Consider the following 14,661-nt stretch of genomic DNA (forward strand, 5'->3'; position numbering starts at 1 on the left):
AGTCAAAATACATATTTTTGGGGCTATCAGACCTGGATTTATGGATTTTTTTATTTAAAGGATAACCAGACAAACAATGTTTAATTTTTCAAGGACTTTCAAAAACATATATTTTCAACTTTATTCTAAAGGATATTTTTCAAGGCCTAAGGTACCAATAAAACTGTTTTTTTTTCAAAGGGCAGTCAGGAACCCGAAATATGGATTTTTCAGGGGCTATAAATAGTCTTTTGCGGATATACTGTCCAAGATACCAATTTAAGTGAATTTTTAGGGACTGCGGGATTTCAATAATAATATTTCTTGAAGGACTCATTTTTTTATTCAAATTTGTACAACGAGCGCAATTTTTAAGGACTTAAGCACCAAAGATTTAAATTAGCGTTAACTTTTAACAGATTTTTCTGACAAATTTTTATAAATTTTTCTTTAAGGACCAAAAAATTTAATTTTTTTAACTTGGGTTTTAAAGGATATTTTTTCAAATGGCATTAAGGTCAAATGCACTTAAATTTATGAAGGACTATCAGCTTAATCTTGATAGATTTTGTAACAAAATTTCTTGAAAAATCAAAAAAAGGTAATATTTCATGGATTGTCGATGATTGATAAACTGAAAATTTTCAGCGAAATTCTATAGGTATATTTCTTACGAACCGATAAATTAATTTGTATTCAAGAACAATCAAGGACACGAAATATAAATTTTTCAGGAGCTATGAATGGACCTTGGAGAATACATATATTTTCCAAGATACCAATTAATGTGCCTTTTTAGGGACAGTGGGAGTTCAATAACAATATATCTTGAAGGACTGATTTTTTATTCAAATTTGTACAAAGACCGTAAGACGTGATTTCAAGGACAAAAAAAACTTTATTTATTTTAAGGATTTAAGGACCAATAAATGGAAACCAGTGTTTTTTTTTTTGTCAAATTTGTATCATTTTTTCTTCAAGGACCAAAAAACTTCAAGAATTTTGAAGAACAAAATAATTTCGCCTTTGAAGGATATATTTTAAAAAAATATTGAGGACAAATACACTTAAATATATCAAGGTCTTTCAGCTTAATATTAACTGATGTTTTAGCAAAATTTCAAAAATATCAAAAACGTAAATATTTCATGGACTGTCGATGAATGATAAACTGAAAATTTTCAGCGGAATTCTACAGGTATGTTTTCATCACTATCAAGGAAATTGTATTTAAAAAATTTTTTCTGAACTAAAAATCTTTCTGAAGTATATTTTTTTTATGTTTCAAAATTTTTGAGGACCATAAAATTACCAATAATGAGACATTAAAAAATATTTCTTGGATTGATAGGAACAGTCACGAACCGACAAATTATTTTGTATTCAAGGACAATCAAGGACCCGAAATATAGATTTTTCAGGATCTATCAATGGACCTTTGAGGATATATTGTCCAAGATATCAATTTACGTGGATTTTTAGGGACTGTGGAAATTCAATAACAATATATCTTGAAGGACTGATTTTTTATTCAAATTTGTACAGCGACCGTAAAACGTGATTTTTCAACTACTATTAAGGACAAAAACCAAAAACCTTATTTTTTAAGGATTTAGGGACCAATAACTGTAAATTAGTGCTACCTTTTAACAGATTTTTTGACAAATTTGTGTCAAGATTTTTTAAGGGCCAAAATATTTGAATTTGAATATTTGTACCCTCAGTCATATGGCTACAGAGAGTGTATATCAATTGATACGGCCAAAACGTGTCTCATCGAAATAACGGGTCTAACCCATGGACTCTTGTTACCAAATCCGCTTCAGCATATTTGGAGATTATCTAGCGATGTCCGTCTGTGTGTCTGTCTGGCTGGTGCGCACGATAACTCTAGATGGGAGTATTCGAATTGGTCCAAACTTGGTACATCCTAATATTATTATCAAAGTCAGATCGAGTTCGGAGAAGAGCAATATCGGTTCACTCCTTCTAGTATCTCCCCATAAAAGGTCGAAATTTTCAAAAAATATATTTTCTGCACAGAAAGAAGAACGATAATCGAATTTAGCTCAATCTTTGCAAATCCTAATATTTACGTCGATTCTAGGTCAGGTGCGAAAATGGACAATATCGGTTCACTCCATCAAGTAACTCCCCACAAAGGGTCAACATTTTGAATAATTATAACCCTTATAAAATGCTACATCACATTTTATAAGGGTTATAATTATTCAAAATTTCCGATTCTGTCCGATTGTCTTCAAATTACACACAACACAAATTGAAATTAACACTAGGTCTGGTGTGAAGATGGAATACATCGGTCCACTCCTTCTGGTACCTCCACCACAAAGGGTCAATAATTTGAATATTCATGAAGCTCATAAAACATAAAATTAATATCCGATTCCATTCAGACTTGTCACATCCAAATATGTCTATCGACATACGATTTGTTATAAAGATGGTAGAAATCTGACCATCCTTCTGGTACCTCACCCACAAGGGTTAGATGTTTTGAATAACCAAAACGATCCGAAATAAGCACCCGGTTATCTTCAAATTACACACATTACAATATTTTTATTAACCCAAGGTCTGGTGGTATCTCCCGCACAAATGGTGAAAATATCCTTGAAGGTCATCAAAAAACGAAATTAACATCCGATTCCTATTAGACCTGGAACATCTTAATATTTCCATCAGCACGAGATCTGTTACAAAGATGGTAGAGATCGGACCATTTCTTCTGGTACCTGCCCCATACATGGTGTTCAAGATTTTAAAAAAAAACCAAATCGCTCAATGAAAGCAAAATAAGCATCCAACTCTCTTCAAATTTCACACACACACAAACATTTTTGCTAACACAAAATGATCTGTTGTGAAGATGATATATATCTACGAACACCTTCTGGTACCTCACCCACGAAGGGTAACAATTTTCAATACTTTTATCTGTCATAACTAGCGAAACATGTCAGCGTTTCTTTGCAACTAATTATATCTCTCAACCAGAAACCTGGGATGAATATGGAATTTATGATTCCGCATAAAATTGGATACCAATGGTCGATGTTCTTGTAATTTTGCCCATACCGAAATTGTCATGTGTGTTTGATGAATTATAAAAATGGAATACTTGGGTCGTCTATATCTGGTACCTCACGCACATTTTAACCTTTTCTAAAAATTATCACATATCTCATATAAAGTGAAGGAAGTAACCAAACCTGGCACGTCGCAATATTTATATCATATATATTTGGGACCGATACGAAATGGACAATATTGGTCAATTTCTTCGGAATCTACTCCATAGAGGGTTAACAATTTGAATAATCATAAGAGAAGTCAAAATATTTTTAAATAATAAAACATTGGCAGAGGGTATATGAATTTTTCCGGGGAGAACTTAAAATATCTTCGGGGATGAAAAACATAGATTTTTCAAGGACTGTCAAGGACCATGACGCTTAGGTCTCTCTAGGACTACCTGCAGACTTTTAAGAATACTTTTTCAAGAACTTAAGTTTTTCTAAGAGAGTCAGAGGATTTTCAAGGTTATTTCTGGAATTAAAGAAGAATTTTCAAGGACTAGAACATCACTAAAAAAGTGTATTTTAATGCACAACAGTAGTGGAATTCTCAATCAGTAGTGGAACTCATTTTATTTATTTTTTTTTTTTTTTTTTTTTTTGAGTTGCAGACAAATGTCTGTAAAATTAAAATGCTTATAATTCCGTTAAATTACAAAATTTATCGAAAAGTTAGCAACGAAATTAAAGTAGTCGCTAAGACCCGCTGATAGCTACTAGTGTTGTCAACTATAACTTCTTGTTTTTAAATTTTGGGTTTCAAAGTTACCTAATTTTGTCGGTAACACAAAAAAATTAATTAGAAAATCCCACTATAGACCTCTAAATAAGTTTGTGTTGATATGATTTTTTCTGGGAAAATTATTTTTTTTTTTAGTTTTTCAACTTCATAAAACAGTCAATTATCACTACAAGAATTTATATTCTTTTCCAATACTCCCCAATAATAATTTATTTATTTTCCCAGCATTTATTTATTTGTATTTCAATTAACTGGAAACATAAACATCCGCCAGATCAACATATTGTTTATATTAAATTATTTATATTTATTCATTTTTGTTTTGATATCTTATTTTTTCTTTGTTTTTCTTTTTTTCAAATACTTTTATTTACCTTTTACGATACACTGATGAGGTAGAAGAGAGTGTGCCGTGATAGTATTTGCGATCGTTGCAATTGCAACATTTCGAACAACCGTTGCCCATAATTTATGATGCCAGATTTGAAGGGGGTTTGGGAGATTTTAAAATTCGAGTTGTATTTTCTTTTTTAATTTTCCACCAATTTTATTTATTTTTAATTATTTTATTATATATAGTTTAGTTTTTTTTTATTCTTGTGGGGGTTTTTTCACTTCATTCGTTTCACTTATTTCGTAATTAATTTTTTCTTAAAAAATGCTTGTGGTGGTGGCAACAACGACATGTGATGATACATCAATGCTTGAAATTTTCAAAAAAAAAAAAAATAATAATAATAAAAATATATAAATTTATATATAAAAAGTATTTTATTTTTATACATAAATGTCGTAGTTTTTTTGTTTTGGATCGATGACCGGAAGGGGATTTTTTGCGATGATGAATATATGTATAAATATTAATGGGTATAAAATCCTTTTCTTTTCAGGGAGTTGCGAACTGAAGGAAAAACTTGATATATACAGGGTAAGATAAAAAAACTGCAAAGTCAAAAGCCATAATTTTTACATTTTTTTAATTTTATTGAATGAAAGCAAAAAATTTCGGATATAGCATCAAGCATAAGTTTAGATTTGTTGGAATTGGTCACCTTTTGCACGAATTATGGCCTTTAAACGGCCAATGAAACCGTCACAAGCTGCCCGAATGTTGCTTTGCGGTATTTTGGCCCATTCCCGGCGAAGCGCTTGCTTGAGGTAATCGACACTTTGATATTTTTTAGTGCCAAGCTTGCTTTCTAAAATACTCCAGATGAAAAAACTGGAACCAACTACAGACAGCTGTCATTTCTAAGCCACTCGTCCGACAGCTGTTAAAATTATTCTAGTGACAGCTCACTATATTGTTTACAAGCGTACAAAGGCATTTTGGTGAGAGTTTTTCAGAAAAAGTTGTACGTGATGGAATTCAATCACACTATCCCGTGATTTCTTAATATTTGGCTGGAAAACCTCAAGTGGCTATCGTCAGAGCACTCCAGCATTTAAATGTGAATAAATCTTTTGTGTCTCGTACCATCGCTCGTTACCGTGATACTGGTAGCATAGACCGACGTCAAGGAAGTGGACGGAAGAAAACAGCAACATCAGCAGAAATGGTTCGAAAAGTAAAGAAGCAACTTGATCGAAATCCGCGTCGCAGTGGCCGAAAAATGGCTCGCGAGCTGAACATATCGCAATATTCCATTCGGCAAATATTGAAAAATGAGCCCGAGCTCGATTTAAAGCCAAGTGCAAGAACTTATATCGCAACAGAAAGAATATAGCCTCAAAAGAGCTAAAGAGTTGCTTCGCTTGGCCGAAAGTGGTGAACTACCGAATTTGGTTTTCTCCGTCTCCGATGAGATGACATTCGTTGTCCAGCAGTTTGTAAACAAACAAAATGATGGTGTTTACTTGCCAAAGAGGTCAGCTGAAAATGTGCACCTTCGGTTGGCCACCATAACTCAAGCGCCGGGCATTGTAATGGTGTGGGCCGCCATAACAGCCCATGGTCGCGCTACGCTCCTATTAATCGACCCTGGCATCAGAATAAATGCCGAATATTATCGCGAAAATATTCTGGAGGGTGTATTAAAGCCTTGGGCACGTAAATATTTTGCCCGCATACTTTGGACATTCCAACAGGACTCAGCACCATCGCACTCATGTACAAACATGTACATGTACTCAGTGGACCATTTAAATGAGGGGGCGAAAGTTCTTCCCTTACGTCAGCATAATCATATGCTTTCGTTGCAGTACCTGATTGGGTGTTAGCCTGAGAATCATCCCAACCATCATATGCTGGATAAATCTCCCCCAACCAGGCGTGTCAAGAAGGACCTGCATGGTCTAGATAGGGGAGGTCCAACGCTACAAGAGAGAACCTCTAGATCAAGAAGCCTAACAGGCAGGTCTGAGTGGCATTCATACCGATGCAGTCGCGGATGTTATTAGCAGTTATAAAATGAATGCCGGCCTCGGAGTCCACCCCTCCACCCCATTGCAGCTGAAGAACGTCAGCTGCAAAGACAAAGCAGGGTTGTTTTGGCGCAATTACGTTCAGGATGGTGTAGTCGTCTCAATTCGTATTGGGAGTGCGTGGCCCGCAAAATGCGTTACACCCTTTTCAATTTAAATTTAATAATCACTCCAGAAAATCTCTGGCAACAGCCCATTAAAGTAACCGAATTTCTAAATCAAAAGCTGGAACCAGATTAGCAGAACGCAAACACTTGCATGTACTACTGCTACAACAACAAGAACAACCATCGCACTCAGCACGCGCCACCCAAGAATGGTTACAAAATGAGGTTCCTCGCTTCATTTCCAGCGCTCAATGGCCACCAAAATCTCCGGATACCAATCCGTTGGGCTATTGTGTCTGGAGTATTTTGGAAAGCGAGGTTGGCACTAAAAAATATCAAAGTGTCGATCACCTCAAGCAAAAGCTTCGCTGGGAATGGGCCAAGATACCGAAAGTAGCCATATATTAAGGTCCATACGAGAACGTGGACCTGCACACGCAACCCTTGTCATAAGCCTGCACAGACAATTTTCTGCCATAGGCTGTAGTATCCATTACGAACTTCAAATATAAAATTTGAAATAATTCCGGTAAATAATGTCGCTAAAATCATCAAAATACCGATTATCGGGAGGTACCGTTATATAAGGGCTATACGAAGACGTGGTGATCAATTCGAACAAATATAAACTTATTCTAAAATTGGATGCTATTTTCGACACTTTTTGTTTTCATTCAATAAAATTAAATAAAAAATTGAAAATTATGGCGTTTGACTTTGTTGCACTTTTTTTATCTCAACCCTGTTTTCCTAAAAATTTTAATTTATAGAACTTGTTTACAACACTTCTTAGGGTTTTACACAAACAAAATCGCTCAATATTACACTTTAAAATTTTGATATTATTTCTGGGATATTTCTGGGCATTGAACTGCTTGATATGACCCAATTATTTATTCTTATTTTTTTTTAATAATTTATTCTTATTTTATTTCTTTTATCCCTTTTTCTTGTTCATTTCACTTCTTTTTCGAATTTCATTTCACATCTCGTTTCATGTTAACACTAATATTTTTAGATATTAAATTAGCATTTACATTCTGCATTTGCGTATTATTTTAATACTAATTAAATTATTTTATAAAATTTATTTTTAATTCAAAATTTTCCCAAAATCATTTGGGCACTTTTTCAAAATTTAATATTTAATTCTTTTTTGTTCACGTCATTGCAAATTGTCATTTCACGGCACGATGTTCACGTCATTGTCTTTATTAGCACTATTCACGATGGAAAAAAATATTGTTTATTTCAAAAAAAAAAATGGAAATTGTTTATAATTTCATGTCTGCCACTAATACGCCACTATTTCGAAATGAAATGCACCAGTTCTTTTTTTCATTTAAATGAAATCTGTTATCATCCAGGAGGACGTTGCACGTGTATATGTAAGTTTAGATTTATGTGTATATGTAAGTGTGTCTGTTTGTGTATGTGGGCGGAAATGCATTCATTTCATCGCCAAATATGTTTTTTTTTAGGGGGAAATCCTTTCATTTCCAATCTATTTTCATTGAAACCATTTGTTAATTTTTGTCCATTTAATTTTAAAAATTATTTGAATTTCAGTTGCTGGATATTATTAAAATTCGATTTTTTTTCAATTTTGTATACAATTTTATAAATATTTACAACTCGGGACAACCACAACACCAGCCATGTAAATGTCTGTCTGTCCGTCTTTCTGTCTGCCAGCCAAAACCATTTTAATGGGCATTTTGGACAATGGAGGAAAAAATAAGAACACCCACCTAGCTTTTGGAATTAATTTCGTATTGAATAATAAATTATTTTAAAATATTATCTGTACAGAGACTCACTGAAATATTTGGAAATTTCTACAAGCTATCATGCAATCGATCATGGAATTTATTTATCCATTGGGAACAATAAATTTACCAAAACTGCAAGGGATTTTCGCCGGAGGGAGGAGGAACACAGATGGAATGCATTTTGGATGGTTTATAAACAATACCATGGGGGAGTGGGAAATTAGTGGTAGAAAAATCAAAAGTCGGGCGGGGCCGACTATATGATAGCCTACACCACTATGCATATTTAGTAGGTCTCCCGTGACAAATGAATTTATTTGAAGTACGTCAACATTTGGCTTTAGAGCAGCTATAATTTGGATTCAAAGGGATCTAATACACTGTACGACAAATTTAAACTTTTGGTCTCACCCACGATCAAACTGACCAGATTCTGAAAATATAGCTCAAAATAAAATATACGTATCTCCCAGTTTTTCTAGATCAATTCATTTAAGCTTTTTACGAGCAATTCAATTTTTGGGGTATTTAGCCAGTATATACCTATATATGTTTAATGTCCTAGTAACCCTAGATATTAAAAACATTGATGTTATCAACAACAGTGCGTAAGTGTTCAAACGGTTAAGAAATGGAGTGTCAAAAAAATAAATTTTGTAACGTTTGTGGCTTTTTGCACCTCCAAAGCATTTAAGATGTATTAATGCAAGTGTTGAAAAAGGTTTCGAAGAGTATTTCGTTGTTTCGTATGTTCCAAACCTATGGTACGTGCCAGAAGTAATCTGCGATTATTGCTATCGGTGTTTAAATGGATGGAAAAGTGGATCGGTTGTACATAAAATGAAATATGTCCGGCCTACAATTTGGTTACGACGGACTGAGCACTCATCTGAACAATGTTATTTCTGTTTAACAGAGACTCGTGGGTTCCGTTATAACACACGCGAAAAAATTGTTTACCCTAACCTCCAATCAGTTATAAGGGCACAATTTAGATGCACACAATTTCCAACAGCTCCTTCGGAAAAGAATATAGATTGCCAGGAAATTGAAGTTGATTCATTGTCCATAAGAGAACCATCTCCTTCAGAATTTTTTCCGACAAGTGAATACGGTTCAGAAGCAGCACATTTTGTGACACAAGCGGACTTTAATGACTTGGTTCGCGATGCTAAAATGTCAAAAGAGTCGGCAGAAGTAGTGGGTTCTCGTTTAAAGCAATGGAATTTGGTAGATAACGACTTTAAAATAACAGCTGCGCGTAAGCTAGGGAATACAGAGCCATTTTGTGAGTACTTTGTTTGCCATGAAGATTTTGGAAAGCAGTTTTGCTATTGCAATGATATTGATGCGTTATTTAAAGTAATTGGTCATCCACATATAGCACAGGAATGGAGATTGTTTATCGATTCTTCAGTGACTAGTCTGAAGGCGGTATTGCTTCATATTGGAAATGAATATCCATCGGTACCAATTGCTTACGCAACTTGTATGGTTGAAACGTACGAAAATATGAAGATAATTTTGGATTCAATAGACTACAAGAAACACACATGGATGATTTGTTGTGATCTTAAAGTTGTTTCTCTGCTTACCGGTGTAAAAAAAGGATTTTCGAGGCACCAATGCTTTTTGTGCGTTTGGGAGGGACGCAGAAAAGATCTTCACTATACCAATTTTGAATGGGAACATTGTACAGATGCTCAGTTGGGCCAATTTAGTATTGACAATGTACCATTGGTTGAATCCAGCAAAGTAATTTTACCCCCTCTCCATATTAAGTTGGGTTTAATTCGAAGTTTTATAAGAGCACTTGACACAGACAGCGCAGCGTTTAAGCTTATTAAAGCTATCTTTCCAAAAATGAGCGAAGCTAAGATGACGGCGGGTAAGTGCTTAATGTCTCTCTTTTCATTATTTAGTTTTTAATTGTTCCTCTCTTCAAGGTGTTTTCAATGGTCCACAAATCAAACAACTGTTAAGCAGAATAGACTTTCAAAATATGCTTAGTCCCATAGAAAAAAGAGCATGGACCGCGTTCATAAACGTTATAAATAATTTTTTGGGAAACAAGAGGGCGGAAAATTATAATGAAATTGTTGAAGAATTGATTGTTTCGTATCATGCGATGGGAGTCAATATGTCCCTCAAAATAAATTTTCTTCACAACCATTTGAACTTTTTCCCGCCGAACTTAGGCGACTTCAGCGACGAGCATGGTGAAAGATTTCACCAAGATATCGCGGAAATTGAAAAGAGGTACAAAGGCAAAGACATGAGGTTTATGCTGGCTCAATACTGTTGGTCACTTTGCCGTGAGACAAGAACCGATATGTACAAACGTCAAAATAAGCGTATAAAATTTTCAAATTAATTTAAGTGTTAAGTTTTACCTTTTAATTTACAACTATAAAAATTGCATTTTTAATGTTCAATACTCCAAAAATTGAATTGCTCGTAAAAAGCTTAAATGAATTGATCTAGAAAAACTGGGAGATACGTATATTTTATTTTGAGCTATATTTTCAGAATTTTGTCAGTTTGATCATGGGTGAAAAATCGTGTCGTACAGTGATATATGAGAGGTATATCCAATTCTGAACCGATTTTCACTAAATCTGACGAAGACATTTTTATCTTTTATACCAAATATCACCGCTATAGAGTGTATGATATCACTTCGAGAAGGATTATATTAAAAAAATATGTATCGAAGCCGAGTTCCGCCAAATGGAAACGTACGACCCAAAATTCACTCAATTTGGTCTGATATTAGCCGTTATTTGCACAATAGACGTGAAAACGGATTATGGATATATATCCTAAACCTTAGCCGATCTCGATAAAATTTGGCAAATGTATTTCCGAGCTCTATAAGGTATCTGGTACCAAATATCATTGTTGTCGAATGCATATAACGAATGTGGGGGACTTAAAGACCAAATCGGTTATATATGGGAGCTATAGATATATCTGAACCGATTTTCACCAAATTTTATATACTTTCTTCTAGACTGAGTTTGGTCGGATGTGTCAAAAGTCAGGCCATTCGGACTGATACTGTCTATTAAGTGCACAATTAACCCGAAATCGGTTGGATATATATATGGGAGCATAAAAAATTTTGAACCGATTCTCACCAATTTCAATAGGATTCGTCTTTGGGCCAAACAAATATGGTTTGGAAAGTTTCATCTCAATCGGATAATAAATTCGACCTACATTTTGTTCACAAGAATACATGGACAGACGGACGGACTGGCATGCATAAATCGACTCAGAAAATAATTCTATTGAGATCCTCAAGAGTAACTATGGGTCTATCTCGTTTCCTTCTGCATGTTATAAACAAATGCACAAAAAGACCTTATACCCTTACCACTATGTAGTATAGGGTATAAACAGTCTGCCTGGGTGGTGGATTATTACAGGTTTGGTTCATTTTTCCATGATCTTTTGAATATAGTTAAAACTTTCCAACATCCTACCCAAAACTTCTCAATATTTATGAAAATAACATTGAACATGTAATGTAATATACATAATTAGCCAGATCCTAGATATCAGGAATAAACCGTCGCACGTATTATATATTTGCCTGAAATTTGGCAGTGTGAGTGGGTCGAGAAAATTGGAATTTTTATTTCAAGTGGAATTGTGTAAGGGGCATGGGAAGTTTAGACTCCAATTCATCACAAATGGTGTTATATCAGAGCTAACCAAGGATAAAGCTAATGAAGAAACTAGATTATATTTTGAGAAAACATAGCAAATCTTTCCTGGCTTAAGAATATGTTTAATATGACTTCTCACTAACCATTTCTTTTATTCCAACATTAGAGCGTATAAATATTGTCACAACGTATACGACCTAGATCCCTAAACTGTAATGCAATGGCACGGCCAATATGGATGTTGGGTTATTTTTCTTTGGGGCAGAGGCTTAGAAAACAACCAATAAAGAAGTGTGGGAGTTGTGGATCAATTGATTCATCGTCATTTAAATAAAAATATTTTCTAAGATCCTTGGTATTAAAAATGTGTTGTCATATGTTGTAAAATTTACTATTGATTTTCATGAAATTTGGAAGATTTCTTCTTTTTTTTCAATTTGAAAAATTTGGAATTTCTCATTCCAATACCCAGACCTTGTATATTGTAAATAAGGCATGCAAAGTAGAAAATAATTTTTTACAACATGTCCGTTATCAGTACCCAGTGTTTACAAAGTTTTGTACTCAAGTAAGACCAATAACATTATTCCAGAGACTAGGAAATCATAAAGAATTTTGTAAAGGATTCCTAGTCTATTCCAACTAACACTATCTGTCGTACATTGGTGCGTATAATTATTGGCACCACTTATACGACCTTATGTTCCACATTTGTTGCTAAAAATAACAATAACAAGTTCTTTCGGATTTCGTGATTTTATACCTAAACCCAGCTGACAGCCGTCCAATATTATGTCTAACAGTCGAAATATTTATGACAGAATTTTGAAACTTGGTATTTAAAACATACATACAACATACGTTGAAAATGTTTCTACCCAATCACCTTAAATTTGTCGTGTCGAAAAGTTTTTTTTAATTCGAAGACCGTAGAATTTGTACTTCCAAGGAAAATTAACTATATTTTTCGTACTTTAGTGCGTATAAATATTGCCATAGCGTATGCGATTTTATATTCCCCTACATTTCTATAAAATACATATAATAGAGAAAGGCAACGGGGTGGATGGATAATTTCACTTTGAGATTCACTCACAAACAAACAAATCAATAAAAAAGAGTTTCGGATTTTCAGATCATTTTGTCTATGTTCTACTAAATATAGAAGCAAATCCCCTATATCTGTAATACTATAAAATTTTTTTGGATCCCAATTCGGTCGAACTCTTCTGAAAATCGTCTAACTCGAAAATGTCCTATGCGGAGGCGAATATTGTATAGAATATGTTTGCAGATAGAGCAAATGCGCTAAGGGAAACGACAACAATAGACACTACCAACACCTCAACAATATCAGAGCCAAGCGAATATATTTGATACTGGGGAAATTCAAGTTTCGGCGAGGGAGGCCCAATATCACGCTACTCTTTGTAATGCTTTCTGGACAAATTATCTCTAGAATCTACGCTATTGAAATTTTCCTCCTAAATTGTTATCCTATGCAAGTCGAATACGTTGTGTCAACAATTATACGCCCCGATGTCCAACAAAGATGAAGTGGTTACAGAAAATGGTGACCTTAACAGCCCACTTTCCAATGTCCCACAATTGCGATCATTTGCCAACTTGATATAAATTTAACATAAATATAGAAATGTAACGTGTCTGGTCTTGTTTTTACTTGGAATGGAGGAAATACATTTTCACATTTTCATCGTTGAACTACTTTTAACATTAACCGGAACATTAAAGTACTTAAAATGATTTTAGCAAGATTTTACAATGGAATTGTTTAAAAATCCATACTAGAAATTCTTTCTAAACACTTTATCCCCTGGAAGAGAAATTACTATGCAGGTCCATGATATCGTATAGTCCACATACAATGATACCCCGCGATATTCGATATTTTGCACGATTTTGAGGCCTCCATTAATTAATGGAGTTGTCTCAAATTTCATATTTAGAGTTCCTAATGGGAACTACAGTCTATGGCAGAAAATTGTCCTTGCAGGTCCAGGCCTTCTTATAGGCCCCATATATCAGTACCTCCCTATATTCGTCAATTTGGCGATTTAAGGTATAATATTCACCGAAATTGTTTGAAATTTCGTATTTGAAGTTCATAATAGCTACTACTGCCTGTGACAGAAAATTGTCTATGCAGGTCCAGGTCTTCTTAGAGGTCCCATATATCAGTACCTCCCTATATTTGGTATTTTGACGATTTAAGGTACAATATTCACCGAAATTGTTTGAAATTTCGTATTTAAAGTTCATAATAGCTACTACAACCTGTGACAGAAAATTGTCTATGCAGGTCCAGGTCTTCTTAGAGGCCCCATATATATCTGTACCTCCATATATTTGGTATTTTGACGATCTAAGTTATAATATTCACCGAAATTGTTTGAAATTTTGTATTTGAAGTTCATAATAGCTACTACAACCTGTGACACAAAATTGTCTATGCAGGTGTAGGTCTTCTTATAGGCCTCCCCATATTCAGTACCTCCCTATGTTCGGCATTTTGACGATTTAAGGTATAATATTCACCGAAATTGTTTAAAATTTCGTATTTGAAATTCATAATAGCTACTACAGCCTGTGACAGAAAATTGTCTATGCAGGTTCAGGTCTTCTTATAGGCCCCATATATCAGTACCTCCTTATATTCGGTATTTTGACGATTCAAGGTATAATATTTACCGAAATTGTTTGAAATTTCGTATTTGAAGTTCAAAATAGCTATTACAGCCTGTGACAGAAAATTGTCTATACAGGTTCAAGTCTTCGTATAGCCCCGATATAATGATACCTCCCTATATTCGGTATTTTGACGATTCAAGGTATAATATTCCTCGA

General features: G+C 34.2%; 1 protein-coding gene across 4 annotated transcripts in view; it reads right to left on the minus strand.

Moving 5' to 3' along the window:
* Positions 1–14,661, minus strand: part of LOC101890868 (myosin light chain kinase, smooth muscle) — a 137,330-nt gene that overhangs the window by 99,859 nt on the left and 22,810 nt on the right. Inside the window, exon 2 of one of the 4 annotated variants that reach the window (XM_059130809.1) lies at positions 4,194–4,522. The exons of the other annotated variants lie outside the window; for them this stretch is intronic. Within the exon in view, the coding sequence (XP_058986792.1) occupies positions 4,194–4,285 (92 nt within the window). The 5' untranslated portion in view covers positions 4,286–4,522. The remainder of the gene's footprint in view (positions 1–4,193; positions 4,523–14,661) is intronic. 4 annotated transcript variants of the gene reach the window in all.

Source organism: Musca domestica, unplaced genomic scaffold (assembly GCF_030504385.1).
Source record: "Musca domestica strain aabys unplaced genomic scaffold, Musca_domestica.polishedcontigs.V.1.1 8, whole genome shotgun sequence".
In the NCBI taxonomy this organism is placed as follows: Eukaryota; Metazoa; Arthropoda; class Insecta; order Diptera; family Muscidae; genus Musca; species Musca domestica.